This window comes from Trachemys scripta, chromosome 1 (genome assembly GCF_013100865.1).
Source record: "Trachemys scripta elegans isolate TJP31775 chromosome 1, CAS_Tse_1.0, whole genome shotgun sequence".
In the NCBI taxonomy this organism is placed as follows: Eukaryota; Metazoa; Chordata; order Testudines; family Emydidae; genus Trachemys; species Trachemys scripta.
Genome location: NC_048298.1, coordinates 68,143,185 through 68,163,941, shown reverse-complemented (window position 1 = coordinate 68,163,941; position 20,757 = coordinate 68,143,185). Strand labels below are relative to the sequence as shown.

The window sequence follows — 20,757 nt, the reverse complement described above, 5'->3', positions numbered from 1 at the left end:
TTGAACTCAATGAGGTTGAGTTCAATTGTTGTATACGCAGTTACTTGCATCCATTTACAGGATGGGAGTTTACAAGTGCAATGGCAGAATATTTTCATAAAAGGTTGTATAAAAGATTTGCTTTTAAAATACACATAGAAATGTGGTTTTGTAAATTTGTAAAATGTGGTTTTGTAAAAATAAACTGAGTGCAGTTATGTAGCCAAAACAAATCTGCATTTGTAAATTCAACTTTCATGATAAAGAGATTGCACTACAGTACTTGTATGAGGTGAACTGAAAAATACATTTTTTTTGTTTTTTTACAGTACAAATACTTGTAATCAAAATAAAGATAAAGTGAGCACTGTACACTTTGTATTCTGTGTTGTAATTGAATATATTTGAAAATGTAGTAAACATTCAAAAATATTTAAAATAAATGGTATTCTATTGTTGTTTAACAGCGTGATTAATCACGATTAATTTTTTTAATCACTTGACAGCCCTAAAAAATTGATTACTGAAAGCAGTATCTTTGAAAAAATATTTTAAAAAAGTTAAAAAGAATATACCAAGACTATTTTCTGCTAGTGTTGTCACTATACATCAGAATCTAAGCAGAAAGTAAATATGAGATAAGGACTGATATATAGCAATATGAGATTAAGATGGTAATCTATGCTGCAGCACCATCTGCTGTTTCATCTCAGCTACTTTATAAAGGAACCAAATATAATAACTCCCAATTATCCAAATAGCATGGGGGACACGGATTTTATCTGGGTAAACTAGAGTGTGAATAATCAAGAGGGCAGAAGCCATTCAGCTGTGGGATAGCCTCCCCAGCAGCCGGAGTCTCCTCCTCCTCCTTGCAGTCCTGGCCAGGGGTCTCTGCTCTGCCCTGCTCCACTCACTCACTCCCCTGACAGCAGTGCTGCAGAGGGCTCCCTGAACTTCTGAAGGGCTGATGACACCCAGTCTCTGGAGGGGCAAAATGTGGGGATAGCATAGACTCTGTGGCTAGGACTCTGCTCTGCCCTGCCAGGACTGCAGCCTTCCCTACACCTTGTGCCTTTAGGGATTGGGTGTCATTGGCACTGCAGCAGCGCAGGGAGCCCTCTGCAGCTCTGATGTCATGGTCCTACTCACTCACTCTCATGATAGCAGGATGCAGAGGGTTCCCTGTGCTGCAGCAAGAGCCATTCAGCAGCAGGGTGGCTTCCTTCATGGCCAGGAGCTCTGGCTCTTCCTCACAGTCTTGTTCAGGGGGGTCTCTGTTCTATTATACAAACCTTCACATTATCTGAATCCCTTCTGTGTGTCCCAGCATGCGATACATGGTGGACAAGAAAGGGATTCAGAAAACGCAGAAGTCTGGATAATAGAGTATTGGATAAATGGGAGTATACTGTATATGTTTACAAGGTCAAAGCAGCCAGAACACAAGAATAAAGTTGGAAAAAGGTTGATGGAGCTCAGTTATGCCTGGATAATCATTGCCTGCTACATAGCATTTACCTGGAATATATTGTTTTTAATTACACAAATATGCTGATACTTAATAGCTATAGGATTATTTGCACAAAGACACCAATTACATGGCCACAGATCTGCTAGATTCACTAGACTTTGTTGTACTGCTTAAAAGACTGTTTACCATAGAAGTCAGTTACAAAAAATTATGAACTCTGTTACCACTTATGCATTTAAGTAAAATATAAGTTGAAATAATTTTAATAACATCCCAGCATTACATACTATAACCCATTCTTTGTAGTAATGTTACATTTCATCAGATTGATTTGAGCAGCATAACAAAAATACATAATTGGAAGTACCTAGTAAAAAAAATAAGAGGAGGTTTTTTTGTTTGTTTTTGTTTTTGTTTTTTAAAAGAGTTATGGAGACCATACCTGAACTCTCCTCTAGCAAGAACAAAACAGTGCTGAGTCATGTGTGCAACTTAGCCTATAATTAAGCCTAAGATTTTTTCATGGATATTTTTAGTGAAAGTCATGAACAGGTCATGGGCAATAAAGAGAAATTCATGGAAGTCCGTGACCTGTCCGTGACTTTTACTAAAAATATCCCTGATAAAATGGGGAGCCCAGCTGCGGGGTCCCCACACCGCCAGCAGAGGTTTGGCAGCTGTGGAGACCGCTCCAAGCTCTTGGGGCCCCCACCGCCTGTGGGGGCTGTGAACTCCAGGCTCCCCCCGCCATGTCTGAATTCACAGAGGTCACTGGAAGTCACGGATTCCATGACTTCCATGAAAAAAATCATAGCCTTACCAATTTATTTTGAAAATACTAATGGTGACCTTGGTTTAATGATACCTTCCAGACACACAAAATAACGGATGGAGGGATACAAGGTGAGTTAATCTGAGAAGCAGATTATTTTTTATAGATGTATTGATACATCCCACAGCAAGGATGGGGAAGATTGTTTTATTAATTGTTTTGTTGGGTTGTATGCACAAAGGTGTACTGGGAGCTAAAACAAAAATGTTCAGTCTCATGATATCATCATGCCTCTTCTGCCTTGTTTGCTGTTTACATGAGGTTTCAATGTTTTGGAGATTTGTGAATAATTAAAATATACTTCATTAAAATGATATTCAATGAAAGTAAGAAAAATAATACATACATTCACTAGTATTTACACATATTATACTGGCATTAAACACATATGAACAAAAGCCAAAGTGCTCACACAACTGTTAACAGATGGTATATGCTTCAATTAAAATGCAGTAGTCTAAAAGTACAACACAGTAATAATATAAAAAGACATAACAGTTTCCAAAATGACAGAACATTACATTACCCAAATTGTAAGCATAGTTTTTAACTATTTTCTTACTACTGAAATATTCTCTTTAGGAGTCTATTTATTAAAATGTGTTATTTTATTTGAATTTACCTGTCCCTTTGCTATCAGGTAAGCAACAATAGACGTATGCCCGAACTGGGCAGCCAAGTGAATACAGCTGCATCCTTCCCCATCAATTAGTGACGGATCTGCACCATACTTCATCAGTTGTACAACCATGGATAAGTGACCCTGTCTAAACATAACAGAGAACACAAACACACCTGGTTAATTATATATATAAAATTTGGTAACATATTTGGATAGGAAAAATGTTAAATTCAGACATTTTTTAATTAAACAATTATATCATTATATCACTCTGAACTGAAGATTAGGACAACTTTTCCTTTGAAAATGATGATCACTATGCATCTGATTCTGCAAATATGTGAACAACTAAGTATGAGATTAATTAATTTTAAATTTTGTTTTTAAAAAAAGTTTATAAACAGATTAGTTGATTTTTTTTATTTTATTTTTGCAGGGAGGGAATGCAATGTATCCTTCTATTACGGGGAAAACAAGTGCTGCTTTGGGGCCGACACTTTCCCTGCACTGCATTAAAAGCATCCATAAAATCTTTTTAGCATAATAGCCATCAGGATTCTCACCATTTTTGTGATAAGGTGCCAAATATGCACAGTTGTCAGTTAGTGCACAGCTGCAACACCACAAAATAGGCCCTTCCAGTCAATCAGAATATGGCTTTGGTTAACTGGTGTTCAAAGTGACAGTCAAATATTCTCTGAACCTGACTGAATTTAGAGCAGTAATAATCTGTTTAAGAGTTCATCTTATAATACATAAATAGTCAAATATTATGTTTAACCCCAAAGGAATACATTCATTTTAATATTTAAAACTAAGCCTAACAGATTAGCCTAATGAGTGGATTTTTCACTGTTAAGTATCAACATAATTTAACATTTTAAATGTTCCAAAGCCCAATATCCCAGGCCTCCTCTTTGCAGTACATAATTATGAATATTAGGACATATATACTTCCTTTCCCATTCATTTCTACTCAACTGTATCTGAAGGAGTAACTATTAGAAGATAGTTGTCTGTCCAGTACAGTACACAGGAGTTTATCCACCCCTTTTATTACTAAACCCCACCAGATAATCAAGAGCAAGATTCCCAAAGCAACAGTAAAGAGAGCTGCAAAGAGACCACTGACTCCAATTTTTATACAATATATATCCTCTCATCATAATGATCAGTCTCTTCTACATCTGAAACTAGCAAACTGGTCAATAGATGAACTGAATGTCCATGTCCTTAGAGACGAAACCTATAAATGTACTCAGTTACTACCACCAACCCCAGTTTCTCAAGTTCATTCGTGCATGGAGGCACAACACATACTCATAATAGAAGCATATCATGGAATTTCATTCAAATAATAAACAAATTACTGTCTAATTAAACTGGGAGTAAAGAAAATCCAAGAATTTTCCCCCACCTCGTTGCCCAATGAAGTGGGGTGGAATTTAAATCTCCTCCCAGCTGATCAACAATAGCACCCTTTGATATGTAGAATCTAAAAACAGAATGAAAAACATACATTTTAATCTAGATTGTTTTGATTACAATCATAAACATGAAAGATAAGTGACAAATATATAATTAAAAAGAGACATAAGATGCAGGTTTAAAAGAAAAAAAATTCCCAGCCTTCCTATAACAGATCTCCTCCTTGAAATTGCCGGTCTTGAATTTTTGACACACACACAGCTTTTTGCTGGTCTAGTCTTATTTTAACATTACTTTTATTAACAGCAAGATTGCTAATTTAGTTATCACTATATGTGTTAATGTAAAAAGATTTACATTATTGTAAATAGAGGGAAGGTTCTTAACTTAGTTTAAAAAAAATGTAATAATTAAAGTACGTTTGATGGAGTAAAGAGATCTGTGTGTTTGACTATGGAAAACAGACAGGAATACTTGCAGAATTTTAGCGAAGATAAAACACAGTTTTAGACAATTTAGTTTGTAGCATGTGCTATCACTGGAATGTCCCTACTGAAATCATTGTTCCAAGAATTAATGTTTCTGTTATGCTTTTAACCAAGTGTAAAGATTTTACATGCTTCTCAATTACAGTTATTAGACAGAGGACAAAAAACATTAAATACTTTAAAAATGACTGGATAGAAATTAATTTTTCTGAAAAACATTTTTAAGCAGACTAACCACCTGTAGGACAAATTGAATTATCCACATTTAATCTGTAGCAATTCATATTTATAACATATGTGCAGTTTTTGTGAGCTAATTCTTTTCCCTACTGAAGTATGTTTTCCCTGAGAGATTAAATTGGTAAAATGAAGATGACAATGTAAGTCATAGCTAACTAACAAAAAGGGAAACATTTTTTTAAACAAGTCTTGCCAGAATTTTTAACAATACAGTTTCTTCAATGCAGGTCAACGGACACCTCTGTAACAGTTAAAGCTGAATCTTACATGCAAAATTTGGTCTCTGATCCAAATTTCAGGCATCTTAAAATTTGGAGGTATTCAGATCGAAGTTTTTAGTTCAGCCCAGCATAAAGCAAGAAACCACCTGTAAAATTCAGATCTGGACTCCAAAACAAACCTCCCAACCTGGTGGATGTTCAGCTCTGTCATTTTGGTTCATTACCCTCTCAATTTTCCAAAATCTCAATTTATTTTGCTAGTAAATCACGTACGAAGAAATCATATGATAGGGCTCAAAACACCTAGTTACAAGAACATCTACAATAGAAGAAATATGGAGAAATATTGGGTCTCTTTTTTAAATTCTAGATGCCAACAAAGAGAAGTTAAATATGACTAACTGTTTGCCTCTTTCACAGAGGGACAGGCCTGCATGCAGCCAGTTAGGAGTGACATAACTACAGGGTTTACACTTGCTTTTAAATTTAATAAAGAAAGAGGGGAGCAAGTGCATAGTTAGGAGGGAGGTTTTTTATATATAACTTTGCAGGTGAATTTAGTGCTTACGAAAGTCAGTTAATAACTACACTAGTCAGAACTAGCCATCATGCAGGCATGGTACTGTGCAGAACTTCCTCATTAACTTCAATTCTCACCTATATCACTTCTATACTTTCAGCAAATCCCTGACAAGGGAATGACCACTACTTTTGGACAGGAGAATAGTTCTGTTTCAGCACTCATTCAGCCATTAGACTCTATTAAGAACAGTGCCAATTGAGAGGGGAGTATTTGTAATACGAGCACATGTCATCCAAGAACTCAATCCTGATCAACCCCTTGGATTTACTGAATGAATAAGAGAATACAAGTAAGATTACTTTTTAACAATGGCTTTCAGATGCTACTGTACTTTTTAAATAAAGTAATATAGATACCAGACCAAAAAAAAATACATATATGTTGGTAGTTTAAGTTGTTTAAGACTTCTTTGACATTCCAGCCACTGCAGTTGTCAGACAAGCCAGAAAGAGAAGGAAAATAAGAAGGGATATAAAGAAAGGGAAGAAGAGCAGGAAAAAGACAAAAATCTGTCTCACAAGAGACTCCTGGTTGCTAGAAGAATCCAGGTGCCTTACAATTCTGTACATAGACTTTCCCTCAAAATGATGGGGAGAGGTAGAATGCCTGCGTGCCTTTTATCTAAAAGAAGATGGACATAGGAGATTAGTTGCCTTTGCCATGGGAGCTGCAATAGCACTTGTTTTTCTGTCTTTCAAACCAATGACTAAGGTACTTCCATGTCTGTATTTCTCCTTCAGTGGTTCTGCATAACAGAAGGCAAAATGAACTGCAACAGGAAAAAAGTGCCCTTAAAAAGCAAATCATGATGACAACTGTCGCTTGGTGAAGGATCTGGTGGCCAAAGAACCTATAACAACAGACGGGACCTAGAGACTACCTGGAGAACCTCTTTATGCTTCATTTTTGCCTTTTCATATTTGGTTGTGTGTGTGGTTGAACATGCACATTAACAGAGTAGAACTACTTTGAAACCTGCACACTGAGTCAACAACTTCATGTCAAGTGCTCTTGGGATCCTGCCAACCCCCACGTTATACTGATTACCTATCTAGTGTATTCATTTAGCTCATTTTTTTTTTAAATGTAATGTAAAAGGAATCATGTACCGCTCACACACCTATGACTTTGCAGAGTAACAAACACTAATAATTATTCCTTCAGAGTTTAGAATGTAAAAGTTTTGAGAAGTAATGTGGTTTAAAACATATCCTTGTAGATCTTATACTTAGGATTTTACTTTTTTCATTCTTCAGGGTTTATAACAAACCCCACCACTCTAAGACTCCAAGGGTTTAAATCAAGATTTAATTTCTATTATCTGAAAGGGGTTATAACATTAGTTATTTGTGTCTCTGTTGTTCTAAAAACCTAAAGGATTTTTTCTTTGGTCATCACTTCTTGTATAAGACAAAAAAAAAAACTGAAATAAGGGAATACTAGAGTTCTTTTTTGTATTGGATCAAAGGCACTTATAACCTTAGTTGTCTAGAAAATTCACTGCCTTTTTCCATAAGATTCCCTTTCCTCAGGGAGAGAAAATTGATAAGTCACAAAAAGAACAAGATATTTCAAGGTCACTGGTTGCATGAAACCTGTTCTGCTAGATCATCCAGCGAAAACTAGAAGTGCCAAAGTGAGAATTTTGCAGTAGCATACTTGCATTGCAAATACTGCAGCTGAACAGCTGCTCTGAAAAGCCTTGGCTACTGGGCATTTAACAGGTCTTATTCTTGGGTATTGTGGCATCACAGGGATTCTGCAAAATATCTAGATTGGGGTTTCTGGCTTTTATTTTTTACTAGGGCTGTCAAGTGATTAAAAAATTAATCGAGATTAATAGTGCTGTTAAACAATAATAGAATACCATTTATTTAAATATTTTGGATGTTTTCTACATTTTCAAATATATTGATTTCAGGTACAACACAATATTTTAGATTAATTTTTTATTACAAATATTTGCACTGTAAAAAACAAAAGAAATAGTATTTTTCAATTCCCCCATTACAAGTACTGTACTGCAATCTCTTTATCATGAAAGTTGAATTTACAAATGTAGAATTATGTACAAAAAACTGCATTCAAAAATAAAACAATGTAAAACTTTAGAGCCTACAAGTCCACTCAGTCCTACTTCATGTTCAGCCAATCGTTCAGATAAACAAGTTTGTTTACATTTGCAGGAGATAATGCTGCCCAATTCTTGTTTACAATGTCACCCGAAAGTGACAACAGGTGTTAGCATGGCACTAGCATCGCAAGATATTTATGTGCCAGATGTGCTAAAGATTCATATGTCCCTTCAGGCTTCAACCACCATTCCAAAGGACATGCGTCCATGATGATAATGGGCTCTGCTCTATAATGATCCAAAAAGGTGCGGACCAATGCATGTTCATTTTCATCATCATGAGTCAGATGCCACCAGCAGAAGACTGATTTTCTTTTTTGGTGGTTCAGGTTCTGTAGTTTCCGCTTCGGAGCATGCTCCATACCTCATCCCTCTCAGATTTTGGAAGGCACTTCAGATTCTTAAACCTTGGGTCAAGTGCTGTAGCTATCTTTAGAAATCTCACATTGGTACCTTCTTTGCGTTTTGTCCAATCTGCAGTGAAAGTTTTCTTAAAATGAACAACATCTGCTGGGTGATCATCCGAGACTGCTATAACATGAAATATATGGCAGAATGTGTGTAAAACAGAGCAGGAGGCATACAATTCTCTCCCCCCACCCCCAAGGAGTTCAGTCACAAATTTAATTAACGCATTTTTTTTTTTAAAATGAGCATCATCAGCATGGAAGCATGTCCTCTGGAATGGTGGCCGAAGCATGAAGGGGCATACAAATGTTTAACATATCTGGCATGTAAATACTTTGCAATGCTGGCTACAAAAATGCCATGTGAACGTCTGTTCTCACTTTCAGATGACATTGTAAATAAAGAGGAGGTAGCATTATCTCCTGTAAATGTAAACAAACTTGTTTGTCTTAGTGGTTGGCTGAACAAGAAGTAGGACTGAGTGGACTTGTAAGCGCTAAAGTTTTACATTATTTTGTTTTTGAGTGCAGTTATGTAAAAAACAAATCTACATTTTTAAGTTGCACTTTCACAACAAAGACTGCACTACAGTACTTGTATGAGGTGAACTGAAAAATAATATTCCTTTTGTTCTCCATTTTTACAATGCAAATATTTGTAATAAAAATAATATAAAGTGAGCACTGTACACTTTGTTTCTGTGTTGTAATTGAAGTCAATATATTTGAAACTGTAGAAAAACATTCAAAAATATTGAATAAATTTTAATTGAAATTCTATTGTTTAACAGTATGATTAATCACGATTCTTTTTTTTTGAGTTAATCGCACGAGTTAACTGCGATTAATTAATAGCCCTATTTTTTACCCTTAAAATTGAGAATGAGTGGCCTTAAAAAGGAACTACGAAGTCTATTTAGCATTATAGACAAACATAAAAATTGTTTAAAGACATCACTGATGTTTAGCTATATATTAATACATACTTCACCAGATCTATTCTGTTGTTGATTGCAGCCCAGTGGAGAAGTGTAACGTTTTCTTTGTCTGGCTGCCGTACATCATAACCTGCTTCCACCAACTCTCTACATCGTTCATATATTCCATACCTTGAAGAAGAAAAAAAACTCCAACTTATTATCGTATGCAAAAACCAACATGTAGGAAACAATCAGGTACTTAGATACCACAGAGATGAGCACAATATAAGAACCTATGCAAAAGACTGTAGCAATTACAAAGATTGTTCTCACCTGCTGGAGATAAGAACCAAAAAGTGAGTAAGAAACAGCAAACTTCTTATGCAGAGGGATTACCATGACAAAGTTTTCTTTTTTCCACCTGCTGCTAACAGGAGAAGCATGAAGACAGGCAACTCATGCACAAATAGGACAAGACAATCAGTCAACAGCATAAGGAGTTCTTGAAAGACTATATTCCATCTGTGAAAGAAACCAAGATTTTGCTCCTCTGCCACAGAATTTCATTTGTGAACTAATTAACCAATCTAGGTTGACCTGAGACTACTGTTTCCCACCAAGAAGCACTCTCTTCCCACTTCCCTGGAAAAATCCAGACAATATAACCTCAATTTATGGAAGACTCACACAAGCAGAAGCACTGAAAACAGTGACCCCCTGTGCAACCACAAGCAAAACCAACTGTTCTTCATGGACAGTCAAACCTACCTGGGACCAACGTTGACCAACATCAACACTTCCTTTCAGGAAGAAAACTTACTAATGTTAAGAAGCATGCAGTTGCTTGGGCAGAATTCAAAAAAGTACTACTAGCCACTCATAACCCAGCTAGCTACTACCCTGTCTCCATTCTCCTTTTCATGGGCAAAATTACAGGGAAAATTATGACAATACCTGTACTCTATTAATGTGTCCCGTTCTCTCAGTTCCTTCACCACTCAGAGTTTCAAGAGGAGTTTCTGAGATGCAAGTATGGGGTTGTGGGATCCACATGCACAAAACATCTCAAAGAACACCACATACTATAAGGTAAGTAACTGTTTCTTTTTCTTCAAGTTCCTGTGCACATGGCTCCCTCTTATGGTGATTAACTAGCAGTTTGGTGAGTTAAGCAGTGAGCGATAGGAGCACATCTGAACATGGACAGCAGAACTGGTCTTCCAAGCTCAGTATCCACACCAGATGCTCATACTAGAGAGTAATGGTTGGTAAACATGCATACTGAGGACCATGTCACTGCTCTACAAATTTCAATGACAGGAAGTCTGCCGAGGTAGCTTGGGTCCTGGCAGAAAAAGCAGTTACTCGACTTGGTAGCTGTAACTTATTGATGACATATGAAATTTTGATACAGTTCACATCTATTTGGTTAATAGCTGAGATGAGTTTGATCTACATTTTGATGCTGTAAAGCAGTGGTTTTCAAACTGTGGGTTGCGACCTAGTACTGGGCTGCAGAATGTAAAGCTGCATTGCGGCAGCTCTGATCAGCACCACCGACCGAGCAGTTAAAAGTCCCGTCGGTGGTGCTGCCTGGCTAAGGCAGGCTAATCCCTACCTGTTCCCACACCATGCTGCACCCCGGAAGCAGCCAGAAGCAAGTCCGGTTCCTAGGCGGGGTGGGCTCCGTGCATTGCCCCCACCCTGAGCACCGGCTCCACACTCCCAGCTGGAGAGACAGGGGGGAAGTGCCTGCGGGGGAGAGCTGTGTGGAGCTGCTTGAGCGCCTCCGCCTGGGAGCCGGACCTGCTGCTGGCTGCTTCCAGGATGCAGTGCGTTCTGCGGTGCTAGGACAGGCGGAAAGCCTGCCTTTGCACCCCGGCTGCACCGCTGACTGGGAGCCGCCAGAGTTAAGCCCGTGTCCCAACAGCGCAACCCCTATCCCAGCCCTGAGCTCCCCCCCCCGAACCCGGAGCCCCCTCCTGCACCACAAACTCCTCATTTGACAGCTGTATAAGAAAACACAAAATCTTGAATAAGAGGATGAAAGGCTGAGATCGCAACTAGGTGAACTTTGATGAAGTTAAGCAAAAGTCCTGACTTTAAGCAATAGAAGATATACCATTAATCCTGGACTAGATGCTCAAAGGGGATCAGATTATTTTGACTATAGCCTTAGGGGAAAATGTTTTTATTTAGCTGTGTATGTTTTCCTAGTCAAAGGTTTTCTAACATTCCATGAAAATTCTCTAGACTTCATTGGAAAATTCTTTATCCAATCATGTTAACTTTTCCTGGGAGAATTCTGCGCCACTGCGACATGCAGAATTTTTCAAAAATTAATGTTGGGTATGCCAAATTTCCGCTTCTTCCCCCCCCCCCCCCAATGGGCTGCAGAAATGTTGGCTGCCACTAGGGACCACTGGACCTGGCAGAGCCCAGCTCCCAAATAGAAGACAAGGCCGGGGGGAGGGAGAGGGAACTGGAGGGTTTCCAGTAGCTGCAGTTCCCAGCATGCCCTGAAGGATGGATATGGCAAAATGCAAAAAACTCCATGCAAGCCCAGGAACCCAGCATCAGGCTGTTTCTCCCTCTGGATCCCTGGGCTCCATGGGTTCATGAGTGTCGGGGCCGGGGGCGGGAGCTGCAGCTGGGCTCTGGTGGGTAGAAGTGTGAGTGTTTGGGCCAGGGGGCCTTGCAGCTGGGCTCTAGGGGAAGAGGGTGTGTGTCTGGGCTGGGGAAGGCCGCAGCTGGGCTCTCTAGGGGGTGTGAGGGTCTTGGGAGGGCCCCATGGCTGGGCTCTGGGGGGAGGGAGCAGAGAAGCAGGAACGGGGTTGTCATAGGGGTTTCTTTAACTCTCTACTCCTGGGGGAATTTAGTTGTGTGTCTGTATTATTACAGACATACTTGCTGATAGGTATTTTGAAATAAATTACCAAAATAATTGAACCTGGCATGATTATATACTGTTATTTTGATAAATAAAATTTGCAGAATTTTGCTGAATTTTATAATACTGTGCACAGAATTTTTAATTTTTTGGTGCACGATTCCCCCAGGAGTATAACTTGGAAGTCTCCAGGCCGTGAGGTGAAGACACAGTGGGTCCATAGAGAGTATGCAATCTGAGTCATGAGAGATTATGTCTGGTAGAAATGGGAGAGTCATTGGACAAAATGATTGGAACTCACACCTTCTTGTCAACTGTTGGAAATGGGCTATCCTGATTACCACTACAAAAGTTTTTTTTTTTTTTTCCTCCTGCTGATAATAGCCCACCTTAACTGATTACTCTCATTATAGTTAGTATGGCAACACCCATTTTTTCATGTCCTCTGTGTATATATATCTTCCTATTGTATTTTCCATTGGACCCATCCCATGAAGTGGGTTTTAGCCTACGAAAGCTTATGCTCAAATAAATTTGTTAGTCTCTAAGGTGCCACAAATACTCCTTGTTCTTTTTGCTAATACAGACTAACACGGCTACCACTCTGATACAGTAGGTCTGGATACCAAAATTGATGAAGCCATGCTGGGGATACAAGAATCATCTGAGCACTGTCCTGCTGCACTTTCCTTAGAATTCTGGAAATTAAAGGAAGGGGGGAGGGGGAGAACACAGACAGTGGGACGTGACCCGGAGATTAGAAACTCATCTGCTAGAGAACCCAGACCCCTCAACAGCAAAAGAGGGCATTTTTTCTTATCCTTGGGTGCAAAGATATCTATTTTCTTAAATCCCCATGTTGGAAGATATGTGTTAGCAATGACTCCTTCAGAGACCATTAGTGAAAGGAGCAACTTCTCCTAGTTCATCTGCCACAACATTCGATTCCTTTGGGAGATATATTGCTAGGAGAGTTATGCAGCGACTGATGCACTATTCCTAGAGTAGAATGGTTTCTTGACAGAGGGTGACTGAATTTGGTTCCTCCCTGTCTGTTTATGTAATACATTATTGTGGCGTTGTCTGTTAAAATCTGTACAACTTGATTTCTCCACAGCAGTAGGAACAATCTGCAAGCAAAACAAAAAGCTCTCAGCTCCAGCACATTTATGTAAGCTTATAAAACTGCTGAGGTCCATAGGCTGAGAGTCTGGAACTGACTCAGATGTGCACCCCAGCTGCTAATATCACGGTGAGAGATATAGGGGAGAAAGGCATTCCTAACAAATATTATCTGGCTCTAACCACTAATGAAGGGACAAGAGTATCAACTGAGGGATCATGATTTGCTGGTTCATGCTATGAATGCTTGGATCCAAGACAGAAAAGGTCTCAGTCTCAACCTGACAAAAGATGTCACCTGGGTGCAAGAGCCATGTGACCTAGTAGCCTCAAACAAACTCTTATCCATGTCTGATGGTGTGACTGAAGCAACATGATCAGATGGGAAAGATTCTGAAATCTCTCCACAGGCAAGCCCTCAATGTGACACTTCTCAGGGCACCCAGTGTTAAGTCTTTTGTTACTACCTGCCTCCAGTGCGAGGGAGTCTTGCCTGTGCTAGCTGAGTGTTGGCTCCATAAGGCAACCAGCCTGTCAGATACTCAAGCACTCTTCTTTGAGCTACTCAAGCCCTTTCTTTGCCTTTCAGGTGGACAACAGATGCTCCTGAGACCCTTCTAAGTATCCTCCTGTGGAATCCAGCCCCTGATCACAGGATACCCACAGAAATTCCAGATCCTCTGGTCCCAAAGGAACATAGCTTACCAGTTTTACCGTAGAACACCACTCCTGTATTACACACAACAATTGAATTCAATTACAAAACAAAAAAATTAATTTAAGAAAGAATAGAGATTAGAATAAAAACCAATGTAAGAGATGGGAACAAATGGTTATATATCAAACAAAATCATAACACATTCTAAATTTAACTAATACGTTACCCATCTATCTAAAGAAGTTTATCTCACACAAAGTTCTTTCCAGCGTTTTCAGCCAAGCCTGGCTGAGATCCCTTTTTCATGAAGCAAACCCGCTGTCAGTTTAACTTCCTAAATGAAGGATGTCAGGGTGTCTTTCTGCTCCCCCAAATATATCAGAACAACCTTTGGTGTTGACCTCAAAATAATGCCACCTACACACTGTTTTCCTCTTCCAAGTGATTCTTTTTGAAGTCTCCCACAGCTCTTCATTAGCATTTTACTTAAAATGCTAACAGACTGCTATTGTATGACATACAATACACAATGGTCCACCATAGAGAGACATCTCCCACCCATATCTGGAGGAGTTTGTCTCATGACCTGCTAACTTTGAGTGACCTGCTTTTAACTACAGACCTAGAGAACTTTTTTTTTTAGTGTATATATACATACAACTCCTCACATATTTTCTGATCATACATCTCACAATGATAAGGACCACCAGTGTGGCACTACCCCTTTGGTGAACCAATGGGGTCGTCGTACCCCTATATATCCCTGTGCCCTTGCCAGCATCAAGGTCCTTGGGTCATACTCGGTGTTTTGGAGTATAGGATAGCACCTATAAACTTCATGATTTGGGATGGAATCAACTGAGATTTCTTTAGGTTGATTTTTGTCCTAAATCTGAAAAAAGGCACAAAATCAATCTTACTGAGTTGGAGACCTGCTGGACTGATTTGCCTCAGATTAATCAATTGTCAAGATATGGCCCACAAATACCCTGATGATGTAAATGAGCGATTACTACTTATAGGCACTTTGTAAAAACTCAAGGTGCGGTCAAGTGACCAAACAAGAAAACCTTGAACTGATAATGGTCCTTCAGTACAGCAAAGCAGAGAAACTTTCTGTATGACAGGTCTAGCGCCACATGAAAATAAGCATCTTGCAAGTTGAGGGTACTAAACAAGTCCATAAGATCTAATGAGGGTCTGATGGATGCCAGAGTCACCATGCAAAGCTTTGGATTGGACATATAACTGTTGAGGAGCCTGAGATCTAGTAAAGGTTGCCACCCTCCCTTTTTCTTTGGTATCATAAAGAAAGCAGACTAAAATCCTTTTCCTCCAAAGGCAAGTGGTACCAGCTCTATGGCACCCAGCTCCAATAGAGATTATATCTCCTGGTGCATGAAACTTATGTGAAATTATGTGAATCCCTAAAGAGAGATGGGGAGGGTATCAGGTGTATGGTATAGAATTGTAGGGCATAACCTTATTTCATGACCTGCAAGACCAAACAGTCTGATGTTATTTGTGGCCCAGGTATCCCTGAAGAAAGAAAGGTGGGAACCAAAAGGGGGAGGGGAGATACAGATCCACATGCTGGTTCAGTATTTTCCTTATTACTGTGGTAGGTCAGCATCTGACTGGGGTCTCAGATTTTTCAATTAAAAAGAGCCTCAGTCCATGTTCTCTGGACCTCTGTGTGCGCGTCTTAAAAGCGCTTCAGATGGCGCACACTGAGATTCCCTTGAACAAAAAAGGCAATGGTTGTGTCCATCCATGAGCAGAATGACTTTCCTGCAGGAAGGCAAGAACTTGAAGCCTGATGAGCAGGGCCCCAGCATCAAATCTGAAATTGACAAGCACAGGATTTGAAGCCTGCAAACAGGGCTCAGCCTGAAACTGACAAGGTAACTGACTAGCCTCACTGACCACTATAAACTAGCTGTCTTAAAAAAAAAAAGTAGCTAATGACAAGGTAACTAATAACTAAATTAAAAGATTAATAACTTGTAACAGTAACTAACTGAAAAAAGGACACAAAGTCTTCCCACTTACTGTTGAAAGGCAGTTAGAAGGAACCAAGGGTGAACAGGTTGCACTGCCCCCTTTACGCCTGGGCATATCAGCATGAAAAGTGCATACACAACCCCTATTGGACACTGCTATTTGAATTTCCAAACCTCTGTGCCAGGCGAACTGACACACTGTAAGTGGGAGCCACAGGCACAGGAAGAAGAAACTATGGTTATGAAGCCTTTGTGGCTTCTTGAGAGATCTTTATTTTTACTGAGCAGTGATTATCCTGCTACCAGCCATTGCTACAACCACCTTTCCAAGAAGGTCAGGGTATATAACTAAAACAGCAAGAAATGAAGGTTATTCACCTATAACTGGAGTTCAAGGTGTACTCTTCATATTCCCACTCATGGATGTGTTGATGGTACAGCTCTCACATTGGAATCTTTTGATAGAAGTGCCTGTTGAGGTGTTCCTGCAACCACTCCTGCACCTTCCCCTCACTGTTCATGAATGTTCTGAGTGTGAGTAACCTTTGTTTCTTGTCCAAGCGTCCTCTGCACATCTCCCACATGGGATAGTTTGACAAGCAGTACTCCTCTTTGGGGGAAGGTGGAACATGGAGTCTTAATTAAAGAAAGATTGAAGTACTGCTCTGCCAAACTGAGCATCCAATTTTAACACTCAGGGCTTCTCTATCTGGAAACTAAGCACGCAGAAATTAGGGTGTAAATCTACAACACCCTAGCTTGCCATCTACTAACTGGCCAGGTGGACTCTGCTACTGCACATGAAACTTCCTTAGTGTGTTTTGATGTTTTGTTGTTTTACAGTACATTACAGAACTTTTAGCATATGGTAGCAGGGTCCATATGGGCAGTTAGTTTGCTGTATATTTACACCCTGATTTTCCATGCACTAAGCTTCATGTGTAGACAAACCCTAAGTCCAAATAGCAGTGTTGTATAAATGTATGTCTGGAGCTCCATGTTACAGAAATCGGGAGAGTGGTAAGTGTAATGCATTGAGGTCGCCTTGGCCCTAGTAGAATGGGACCAAAATCCTTCTGGGATAGGAATAGATGTCAATATATAAGCCTCTTGTGTACATAACCATTTTGATAATGTTTGAAAAGAGATTTGACCTTTTTTATAATCAGCATAAAATATGAAAAGATTTGGAGACTTTCTGAATTGTTTAGTCCCATTCAAACAATAAAATAAAGCCCTTTTTGCATTTAAAATATCTAACCTATTTTCACCTACATTTCTATGCAGTTCTATGGGATGGGAGCGGGAGGGAGCAATACCGGCAGATTAGTTGACTGATTCATGGGAAACTTAGTCAATACTTTAGATAGGAACCTGGGACGGGGACATAGGACAACCTTATCTTTTTGGAATACAGTAAATGATAGGCCAGCCATAAGGGCTTTCAATGCAGCCCCTCAAACAGGAAGCGTAATTCTGTTTTTCTATGGAGAACCAAGGACATCAAAGATGCAGCGAGAGACATCTCCTCTATTACCAAAGGAGTAGTCGTCAACTATTTCATGAAATACTGCATCCTCTAACAAAGACACAATTCCCACATTTTTATCCAGAGACTTCTGGTCCTCCAGTTCAGAATCTGTTTCTTGATATTCTTCGAGCACCCCAGGTTCATCCTCTTCTGAGAGCATGTCTGATGCAATAAGTGGTGAGAGACAATAGCTCCTCTATCCTGAGCTTCTCTGGAGCGGAAGTAGTAGTACATGGATCCGAAGAAGCTCCTCTATCTCTTATGGCTTTATCAGTCCCCTCTAGATCCAAGATAAGAACGGGCTAAAGATTTGTACAATGGATTTGATCTACCACTGTTATGGGAGATTGTTGAGCAGCCTTGAATTGAGTCTGATCTGTGGGACCACAGTATTAACTGCCTGCTGCACTAGATGTTCAGGATCCTTCTTTCTCAATTTAGGATCCAATGATCTGGGATTAAAAGACACTGGATCCACCAATTTCCCCAAGTATCTTTTGGATCATTCTTACACACTGAGTCTTTCCCCTGAACTCGAGTTCCTGGATTTGAGGGAGGTTGCTCCTACAAAATGGCTCTGCTTACAGAGGCTGTCACCAATGGAGTCTCTCTGCTTTTCAATTTCAGGCACAAAGATTTGAGATCCTTTTTAGATACCACAGGGTTCTTGGAGCTTAGAACCAAAGAAAGTTCGCACTTCTTGAAGCCAGGACTCTTGACTTTCAGACCCAGCATCTGATCCCAACAGCAGAACTGAAGCTCCACTTAACAACTAACTAGAAAACTTTAAGAAACAAAACCCAATACTAAAACTCTAAATAACTATTTACACTATAATCTAATCTATATGATAAAAGCATCACAAGGCACTGTTCAAGATAAGGATCTTGGCCTCTGGCCCCGAGTGGTTCCCGATCCACCAGCTGCAGTGGTTGGAAGAACTACAGTAGCCACAGCACCATGCCCCCTTTTATAGCCTCACCCTTTGTGACATTACCCAGGGTAAAATCTGGACCGATAACAATTGTGTCCTCTCAGTTCTCCAACCTGGGATGCCTTTTACACTGCTTTGCTGTTAGATCAACCACTCCTGGCCGGCTCACACACAGCCTCCAGCATGTTAATTACTCCCAGTTATACCCCAAGAGTGCTACAGCCACCCACCCTTGATTTACACTGCAGAGCAACACCAGCAAATCCCCGGTCTCAGACTTCCTCCCAGAAGTGTGTCTTGTCCAGGAGAGTGCTGAGCAATACAATACAAGCTCATAATAAGTCCATCATTTTATTCATTAAAAATTATATGCATAAAACTTGTTACCCCAGATGGAGCTTCCCAAATACTTCAATCCAAACACACTGGTCTAAATAAAACAATAACACAAGTTTATTCACTTAAAATATATCTTTTGTAGTTATTACAAGTAATGAAGCATAAAAGTCAGAATTGGTTTAAGAAAATAAAAGTAAATTTAAACTAATGCCTAACATAACAAGCTAGTGTGAATTCAAAACAAATGTCTCTCTCTGCACTTTTTAGCAGTCAGGATCCCTCCCCCAGTCCAAAGCTATTTCCTTTATTCTTCAGGTGTTGTGGATGCCATGGGTAGAGAGACAGGAGGAACCAATTGGGGAGTCTCCTCTCTGCTCTTTATAGCTGTCTCTTCTTTGCGAATCATCTCCAGCTGAGGTACAGGAGAGGGAAAGTCTGTGTGGATGGGAACCCCCAGCTGTTTCTTTGTCAAGATATTAACCACATCGTCTTTCCTGCCAAAGAATAGCTGACAGTTCATTTGATTTTGCTGACGCCTGTCTGAGGCATTGGCTAGCCTTTTGTCTCTGGGGAACTGGTTTGTGGCTGCTCCCCCCAGACTTGGAACACGTCTAGCAATGCCATACAAACGAATATTACAACTTTACATGCAATGTTGCCACATATTTTACCAGAACAATAATGATCAGGCTTCAAGTTCTTGCCTTCCTGCAGGAAAGTCATTCTACTCACGGATGGACACAACCATTGCCTTTTTTGTTCAAGGGAATCTCAGTGTGCGCCATCTTAGGCGCTTTTAAGAAGCGGGCTGGGGCCGGGCTGCTCTGCTTCTGCCGCTGAGTTCGGGGAGGTTGGGGAAAGGATGCCCCCCTTACTCACCTGCAGCGGGAAGCGGAGCACTGCGGCCCCAGCCCGCTCCACTTTCCTTGCCCAGGCCCCAGCTGTGTTGCTGGGGGGAGGGGGGAGGAAGGTCCTGCACTCACTGCTGGCGGCGGAAGCGGAGCAGCCCGGCCCCAGCCGCTCCACTCCGCCAGCTCCCAACCACAGGTGAGTACGGGGGGGCTTCCTTTCCCCAACCTCCCCATACTTACCGGCAGCGGGAAGCGGAGCGCCACAGCTGGGAGCTGACGCACTGATCCACTGGAGCGCTGTCCAAAGCCCCCACATTGCAAATTTCCTGTGTTTACTAGACCAAGGGTGATATGGAGGTAAGGAACAGGGCGGGGGGGGGGGGGGAGAGGGATGGAAGGGGAGGGATTTGTAGCAGAGGCACCTCTCAGTCCCATAATTTCCCCTCCAATGTATGCAAGGATCTGGGGGCCCTTGCCTCACTGGTTGTCTGAGTCCCTCTCTCAGCCAGCCATGTGGGAGATGGGGATCCTTTCTCCAGGGGGGAAAGGGAGCAGGGGCTGAGCCCCTTTCCTTCCCTGCCAGTACATGCACTAGGATTGGATGCCCCTGTCCCTCTGGGAGGGATCTGAGCTCCTCTCTCTGCCTGCCAGTGTGCACAGGGATCAGGGGAGTCCTGCCAATATAAAGGGTCTGAGCCCCTCTCTTTCTCTGCCCTCTGTGCATCTGAGGCCTGGTCTACACTACGGGTTTAGGTCGACTTTAGCAGCGTTAAACCGAATTAAGCCTGGACACGTCCACACAACGAGGCCCTTTCTTTCGACTTAAAGGGCCCTTTAAACCGGTTTCTTTACACCACCTCCGACGAGGGGATTAGCGATAAAACCGGCCTTTGCGGGTCGGAATTGGGGTAGTGTGGACGGAATTCGATGTTATTGGCCTCCGGGAGCTATCCCACAGTGCTTCATTGTGACCGCTCTGGACAGCGCTCTCAACTCAGATGCACTGACCAGGTAGACAGGAAAAGACCCGCGAAGGTTTGAATTTCATTTCCTGTTTGCCCAGCGTGGAGAGCACAGGTGACCACGCAGAGCTCATCAGCA

At 40.8% G+C, this 20,757-nt stretch overlaps 1 protein-coding gene across 1 annotated transcript in view; it reads right to left on the bottom strand.

The window, feature by feature from the left end:
• ZDHHC17 (zinc finger DHHC-type palmitoyltransferase 17) overlaps positions 1-20,757 on the bottom strand; it is a 109,238-nt gene that overhangs the window by 76,327 nt on the left and 12,154 nt on the right. Inside the window, exons 2-4 of the mRNA XM_034771888.1 lie at positions 9,395-9,517; positions 4,325-4,402; positions 2,908-3,052 (exon numbers count right to left, since the gene is read on the bottom strand). Coding sequence (XP_034627779.1) covers positions 2,908-3,036 — 129 coding nt within the window. The 5' untranslated portion in view covers positions 3,037-3,052; positions 4,325-4,402; positions 9,395-9,517. The remainder of the gene's footprint in view (positions 1-2,907; positions 3,053-4,324; positions 4,403-9,394; positions 9,518-20,757) is intronic.